The sequence below is a fragment of the Cynocephalus volans genome, chromosome 1, assembly GCF_027409185.1.
Source record: "Cynocephalus volans isolate mCynVol1 chromosome 1, mCynVol1.pri, whole genome shotgun sequence".
Taxonomy (NCBI): domain Eukaryota; kingdom Metazoa; phylum Chordata; class Mammalia; order Dermoptera; family Cynocephalidae; genus Cynocephalus; species Cynocephalus volans.
Window position 1 is genome coordinate 40,493,164 of NC_084460.1, and position 8,136 is coordinate 40,501,299.

An 8,136-nucleotide genomic window follows, 5' to 3' on the forward strand; every position below is an offset into this window, starting at 1 on the left:
ACTTTGGAACCACAGACTTGGCAGCTTGGAAAAGGCCCTTAGAGACCAGCTATTCTGGTCCAATCTCCTCAAATTACAGATGGAAAAAAAGCCCTGAAGCCTGATGAGTGCCCTGAACATGCCAAGGTCACAGAGCAGTTTTCTGTTAGACAGAGGAGTTGGTTTGGGGTCGACTACAGACATCTTGTCTATAGTTACCAAATGTGGCTGCACCTCTGAATCACTCGGGGAGCTCTTTAAATATACAGATTTCTGTACTCTGCTTTTGGAAATTTCGGTTTGCAACAAGGCCTAGGAATCTAAATATGTAATATATTCCTCAGGTGATTTAGATGGCACAGGGCCACAGACTGCATTTGGAAGTTGGAGTCCAATGCCCCTCTTTCATTTGATTGTTTGGGAAACTAGGACTCAGCAAGAGACTTGAACAAGGTCACATAGCAAGTCAGTGGGGGCTCTAGCTCAGGCTCTGTGGTCTGAACCAGGCTGACTGTGGTCAAATTTTGAGAATGGGTTAAGGAGGCTGGCCAAGGGAGTTGTCACGGTTTTCCCCAGCTCTTGGTTTCCTTGTGAGATTCAAATTAAGACACAGGTTGGTGCCCATTTCCGGGGCTTGGCAAGTTGGGAATACAAGAGCTGAACTCCCAAAGGGAAAAGGAAACTGCAGGAGGCGATCCAGCAGGCCTCATGGAAAACCCCAGAGGCGAACTTAAGGATGACATCAGACACCAGCTATCCAGCCAGCTGTAACACTGCAAGCACCAGGCAACCAGAGTTTTTCATTTCAGGAGAATGAGTGGGGAGGACTTTCCCTGAGGGGGAGGAGATGAGGTGGAGTTGGCCCAACTGTGACGTGAGAGAAGTGAACTCCAGGAAGAGCCACACATTCCAGCACCTAGAAGGAAGATGGAGCTGCCTGCAGGAAATTAAGTCAAAACTCTCTGGCACTTTTCCTAAACCTTTCCTCCCACTTTCCCTAATCCCTCACCCCAGGGCTACCTGAGCAGAGGGATTCACTGCTCCTTTTCCACTTCCCACTACTATACCACTTGACTATTTCACTGCCTTCCTGCCTTCCTTTTCTTTTATTCTGGAATGGAATCATGGTGTTTGGAGTCCGATGTTCTGAATTTGAATCTTATGAGCTCTCTGACCTAGGTAGAGTCACGTCTCCTCTCTGAGTCTCAATTTCCTCACCTATAAAAAGGGGGATAATATCTACCTTTTTCGATTGTGAGGATGAAACAAGATCATATAGGCACTTAATATATAGAAGATGTTTTCTCAGAAACAGTAGATCATATGAGTAATCAGTAGATCACAGAAATTTGAATATGTACTTTTTGAACTGAATTGAGGTGCTTCTAAGGATGGTTGAGCTGGAAAGCGCCTCAGAAATCTTTGGGCCTTAATAACTCCAAAACTGGAGTCCAAGTAAAATGTTTACAGTATCAAATGATAAGGGAAATTACATACTTACTCTCGATAGTCTCAAGTTTCTTTACTTTTGTCTGGAATTGTATCAACTCAAGGTGATAACATGGCTATCACATGCTGTTCAGATATTCTGATTGGCCGTTACATGGCTCTTTGATAAGTTTTTTTTTAAATGGGAAAATAATAGTGGAGGGAAGGTTAAATGCTGGAAGACGTTAATCTTGTCCAACTCCTCATTTCATAAACAGGGAAGCTGAGGTTTAAAGAAGGAAGTGGCTTGCTGATCACGCAGCTAGTAAGTAGTAGAGCTGGCTCTAAAACCAAGGTTCTTTTCCTAGAACCCTTCTTTCCACTCCAAAGAGGGGGAACCTAGGATCAATGAAGTTGAAAGGTTTTGGTCTGCTGGAACAGGAATACAGCGAGTCATCAATTTGCTGTTGCCCTTTCTGTTCTTGACTCAGCCAGCAAATATTTACTGACTGACCATTATTCCAACTCAGAGAAGGCAGAGATAACAATAGCTATGGCAGCAGGTAGGGTTAGAATTTGCTCCCAGGTATGACTTCAGAACCTGCGCTTTTTCCCATTGGATACCCACATTATAAAACACCCACTACTCTGCCTTCTAATACAAGTATAATTAGACTGTGTCATTCTAGGGCAGGGACTGCCTCATTCATACGTGTCCTAACCTTCCTGGCAACAAGGAAGTGCAAAATCAATATGTAGTGTTGGAAACACCTGAATTATTTTCTTTCTTTCTTTCTTTCTTTTTTTTAAAGATGACCGTAAGGGGATCTTAACCCTTGGCTTGGTGTTGTCAGCACCACACTCTCCCGAGTGAGCCACGGCCGGCCCCGAAACACCTGAATTCTAATCCTGACTTTGCCACTAACTCTACGTCCTTGAGACAGTATGTTGCTTTCCTTCTCTGGCCCTTAGTTTAATCATCTGTATAACGGGAACAGTGGCAAAATCATACGTGGAAGGGCTTGCAGGCTCATTTCAAGTTATCCAGACTCTCACTAGGAAGAGAAAACATTGGGAATCCAGGCTGAAAATAGAGTCAACGTTTATCAGTTCGTTAATTCCCCAACACTGTTTCTCTGCCTTCGGCCGGCCCCCTTCCTTCTCCCCTAGTCGCCGTCCTTTTTTCCAAGATTTCCCTCTAGAGGGCAAGCAAGCACCTCGGCTTTCGTGCCTCACTTCCGTTCGCCTTCACTCTTCACTCTGCGCATGTGCAGAGTTCTCTTCCTTGTTTCCCGCTTAGGCGGTTTAGCCAAGCTTTGCACCCAGTACGCCTGCGAAATCTCAGCCCCGCCCCCCTCGGCCGCCGGAAATACTTCCTTCCTACGTAGCCGCTTGTGCAGCTACAGTCGCGGGAGCTTTACCTCTAGACCGGTAAGGCCTCTCTTCCGTGGTCCTGTCTGTCAGCATTGTTTCGGGAGCCTGCCGGTGAGGCCCGGCCACTCTCGGACGCTTCGATCCTTTTGCCCGCCACCGGTGAGTGAACCCGAGAGAAGCCTGTTTACGAGCGGGGGCCGAGCAGCTGGGATGGGCAGGATTTCCCCTCACTCTGAGAATGGGTCTGTCCGCCCCGTTCTACCCACAGCTCCCGGAATGGGCTCGGCCCCTTGGCCCCAGACCCTGCTCCGGGGCGGGGCAGCGTTGCCATGGCGACGGACGGCTGGCTGAGGCTCGGCATGTGTCCCTGCAGGGCATGGCGGGCCAGTTCCGCAGCTACGTGTGGGACCCGTTGCTGATCCTGTCGCAAATCGTCCTCATGCAGACCGTCTATTACGGCTCACTAGGCCTGTGGCTGGCACTGGTGGACGCGCTGGTACGAAGCAGCCCTTCGCTGGACCAGGTGTTCGACGCCGAGGTAGGGTCCCTAGGTTGGTGCGGTTGGGGTCTCGGCCTTCTCAAGTATGCTTTGCGGTCTTACACTACTGAGCTCTAGACCTGGCTGGGCCACCTTCTAGCTTTGTGGTCCTGGGAAAGGATTTCATCTTTCTGAGTTTCAGTAGCCCCATCCGTAAGATGGAATGACTGATAACAGAGAGGCAGCTTAGTTCAAAGGAAAGAACCTGTATGTTACAACGAATACGCCAGAGACTTAGGCAACTCTGATACATCTCCTTTCTGAGACTCTGGGAACGAGACTTGACTTCTCTGAGCCCAAATTCTCAGGTGCCACACTGGGGAGAGGAGTGGATAAAAGAGCATTCATGGGGGTACAGTGGAAACTGCCTGGACTTTGGGGTTAGACAGGCCTCCGTTTAACTCCTTTCACTTACTAGCTGTGTGATCTGGGGCAAGTGTTGTCACTTTTCTGATTTGTTTTCCTGTCTGCACAATCATGAGGTTAGTAGCAGAGAGGTCATGAACTGCAGAACACAAAAGAGCCTGTGCTTTGGATTCAGAAAGGCTTAGGGTCCAATCTAGACTCAAACATACCAGCTTTGGGACTTTGAGCAAGTTGTTTCACCTTTCTGAGCCTTTTCTTTTCTGGGAAATGGGCACAATAATCTTGCCATGTCACCCTCAGCAAAATGTTATGAGGCCCAGAGGGCCCTAGGAATAAGAAAATGCTTTATAAAGTGAATGGAGGCCTATAAGTCGTTGCTTCTGAGAGGCAGCTGTGGTGTGTGGAAATAAGCACAGTTCTTGGAGCCAGGAGACCTGGGATGGAGTCCTTGCTCCTACTGCTTATTCTCTGTGTAGCTCTTGGGCAAATTATCCAAAAGGAGGTAAGAATAAAAGAATGATAATGGCTTTGTGAGGTGTCTGTAAGGGTAATAAGAGATGGATATCAAAGGCCTTTCTTTGTAAGCTGAAAGTGTGGTGCAGATATTTGTTATTCAGCAGTATTATGTTAAGGGTAGTTGAGGTTGTACACCCACCAGGTGCCCAGTAGTAGCCTCTTAGGAGTCTCTGTGCTCCTGGGAAGGCATGTGAGAGTCCTGGGCCTTGTTAAAGAGCCAGATGTAGCCTAAATTCTAGACCGGGGTCAGCAACTTTTTTCCTAAAGGGTAAGGAAGTAAAGATTTAGGTTATGGGGCCTGCCCGTGGCTCGCTTGGGAGAGTGTGGTGCTGATAACACCAAGGCCACGGGTTCGGATCCCTATATAGGGATAGCTGGTTGGCTCACTTGGGAGAGCCTGGTGCTGACAACACCAAGTCAAGGGTTAAGGGTTAAGATACCCTTACCATTCATCTTTTAAAAAAAAAAAAAAAAAGATTTTGGGTTACAGCTACTCAGCTCTGCAATTGTAGCACAAAATATGTAAGTGAATGGGTATGGCTGTGTTTCAGTAACTTTATTTATAAAAGCAGGTGTATGGCCTGTGGTGCCATTGTTTGCTGAACCCTTTTTTAGACCTTACTCTTGCTGTTTACTTACTGTATCACTTTGGGCAACTTAACTTCTGTGAGCTCTTATGTCCTCTTTTATAAACTGAGAATAATAATCCCTTTCCACCTGCTGTTAGGATTAGATGAGATACAATAATGTATATCTGTGAAAGCACCTTGTTGGAAATAGGCTACCATACAAATGAAGGGAGGTATTGTCTTCTGTGCTCTGGGAAGAATGCTTGTTCCTTAGGAGGCCTGCTGGGATCCTGTAGCCTGGGGCTCTGCCAAGTCACTTCTCCAGCATATTTCCATCTGTGATTCCCCCCTCAGATGCTGGGCTTTTCCACCCCTCCAGGCCGGCTCTCCATGATGTCCTTCATCCTCAACGCCCTTACCTGGTGAGTATCACCAGTTTTGCTATCCAGCTTTTGGGGAATTACACTGGAACTAACTTCTTAAATTTGGATGTGAGATAGCCTGGCTCTTCTTCCTGGGAGTGGTGGACTAAAGTGAATGGCAGAGGCCAATTCTGGGACCAGCTTTATCATGGGGATCCTTCCATTGCTGTTTTGGCTTAGCTGGAAAGCTCTTATGTTACTATGTGTATACTGCCCGAGAGACAGCTTCCCTCTCAGATTCCTGCCCTGACGTGGAGTGAGGTGAGGAAAGGATTAGACTCAAAGTCAGGAGAATTGGGTTCTATTCTTGGTTCGTGTACCAAATTACTTCCCTCCTCTCTGGGCCTCAGGCTTCTCATCTGTACATGATGGATTGGACTGGATAATGTCTAAGGTCACTCATGACCATTGTCTGGTGAAACGCAGTTTAGCATAGTGATCAAGGTCTCAAGCTCTACAGGCAGACTCACTTGGCTTTGAATCTCAGCTTTACCACTGGTCTTGTGACTATGGACAAGTTAATGTATCTAAGCCCCAGTTTCCTCATCAGTGAAATGGGGCTGATAATTACCTATCTCATAATTGTAAGGATTAAATAAATTCATAAGAAGTACTTAGAACAATGTCTTGCTCATCATTACTATTCTTGACCTTACACTGGAGGTTGATAACCGGTGGGCTGACTTTGATCTAAATTTGTCTCCCAGATAGGTTCTGTTTGGCTTACACAAATGTCAGCCCATGCAACATTTTTTTACTTAGTTGAAAATCAGGATATTTTATGTAAAAATCCAGGTTTCTGAATTCCCCTGAATAATGGAAAGATCACTTGATTCCAGGCCAGCCTTCTAGCATGACAAGAATTGCCTAGATGCAAGTAGCTGTTGTCCCCACTTTAGCTAGAATATGTATGCTTCAGGGTGCCACAGACCCCACCAATCCCTAGGATTTCCTAGTGACAGTTACCATTTATCATCAAGCTTGTACTTTTATTTTCTTCTACTCAGTCTGATTCACTCCTGGACATTACCTGCCAGGTTGCTCTAGGCATCTAATATTGAAACCCTTGCTTCACACTTATCTTGCTCACTTCTGACCACTGTGTTATCATTCTAATTGTCCTCACCTCACCGCCCCCCCTTAAAATAACCTAATCTAAGGCCAGGACAACCCAGTGACAACTCGCTGCTGTCCTCTCCCACAGTGCCCTGGGCTTGCTGTACTTCATCCGGCGAGGGAAGCAGTGTCTGGATTTCACTGTCACTGTCCATTTCTTTCACCTTCTGGGTTGCTGGTTCTACAGTTCCCGTTTCCCCTCGGCGCTGACCTGGTGGCTGGTCCAAGCTGTGTGCATTGCGCTCATGGCTGTCATCGGGGAGTACCTGTGCATGCGGACGGAGCTCAAGGAGATCCCCCTCAACTCAGCCCCTAAATCCAATGTCTAGAATCGGTCCCTTTGGATACTCTGCTGGCACTTGGGCCCCCAACACTTTGGGCTGCTGAGACCCTCCGGATGAGATCCAGCCCAGGTCTGAGAGGAACCCTGGAAATGTGAAGTCTCTGCTGGTGTGGGAGAGATAATGAGGCCCCATCAAGAAGGCAGTAGCAGTCAGGATCACAGCTGCCAAAACGACCTCTGTCTGCTGAAGCCTTGGTATCTGGGAGGTCAGGAAGGGGACCTCCTGAGAGTAATAACAGAATTGGAACCATGTCACTCTCGAGCCACCATAATTGTCACCAGCCTGTTATTTTAAAAAAGAAAATAATCAAGGATATCTGATGAGAGTAAACGACTCTTCTAGTCATCTGTCTTATCTCCCTGGGACAGCTGTTACCTTTGCATTTTGCTGAACCACAACGATTCTGTTTGAAAAAACATTGGTCTCTGGATCTGTGGCCACAGAAAGAGATGTAAAGTGCAAAGTATTAGGCTGCTGTCAGGGAAAGGAGAGGACAGCAGATGGAGGCATCAAGCACAAGGAAAATGCACAACCTGTGCCGTTACACATGTGTGCATGCACACTCAAGAACCAATGACTAACTTTCTTCTAGTTCCCTCTACTGGGTCCCCACCCTGCTGCCAGCTCTCAACATAGCAGGCTATGGGACTCAGAGAACAATCCCAACATCGCTTCCAGCCTAACCCTCATAATAGAGTCACTGCCTATTCTCTAGGAATGACCGGTCACTTAGCTCCCACTGGACCCCAGTTCTTTTTTCCACCTTATTTGGAATTCTACTGTGGGAGGGGTATGATCAGTGCCCAGAGAAAAGAAGCCCAACCTTCCAGCCAAGGTTGCACTGACAGTGCTGAGGGAAATAGGAATTTGCTGCTAAGATTTTTCTTTGGGGTGGAGTTTCCTCTGTGAGGGGCTGGTAGCTTCCTTTCCTGTGTACATAAATACAGTATTTTCCATGGTTCTGCCTGTATTTATCTTGTAATGCCATGGTTGGGGCTGTGAGATGAGCACAGCCAGGCAAGAGAGCTATAAAGAATTATTAGGCCACCTTCTCCTTTCCTAGACCCCAGAGTTATTCCTCCATTTGCCTAAAATACTAGGTTCAGGGAACTCCTGTGTTCCACCCCCTCCTCCACTTGCAGCCTCCTCTACTTCACCTTGGGTGAACCACCCTGACTCTTGGGATTCCTTTTCCACTTGCCAGTGATTTCTAAATATGTGCAGTGGAGCATCCTGGTCTAGACCCACTTCTGCATTGAAACCATCAGTATTCCTCTTTGGTTTCTCTAGAGTTTGCCCAAGAGAGACATCAGTTTTCAGCTTTCACCATTATGGCTAAACAGATGAGTTGGCTGTCTCCCTAGGAAGCCTTTCTATCATTCTGGCTCTCAGCCCTGCAGAGTAGAGAGTTGAGGTTGACAGGATGAAGGTTTCAGAGTGAACATGCCTGGGCGGAGGCTGGAAAAGTGCTAGGGTGAGGCACC

General features: G+C 47.2%; 1 protein-coding gene across 1 annotated transcript; it reads left to right on the forward strand.

Annotated features, from left to right (window-relative positions):
* Positions 1 to 2,802: 2,802 nt before the first annotated feature.
* SYS1 (SYS1 golgi trafficking protein) lies at positions 2,803 to 7,614 on the forward strand. Its single transcript, XM_063112109.1, has 4 exons — positions 2,803 to 2,940; positions 3,155 to 3,319; positions 5,125 to 5,192; positions 6,397 to 7,614. Exons 2-4 carry the CDS (start codon positions 3,158 to 3,160, stop codon positions 6,635 to 6,637), a joined length of 471 nt encoding a protein of 156 aa, XP_062968179.1. The 5' UTR covers positions 2,803 to 2,940; positions 3,155 to 3,157; the 3' UTR covers positions 6,638 to 7,614.
* Positions 7,615 to 8,136: the final 522 nt, after the last annotated feature.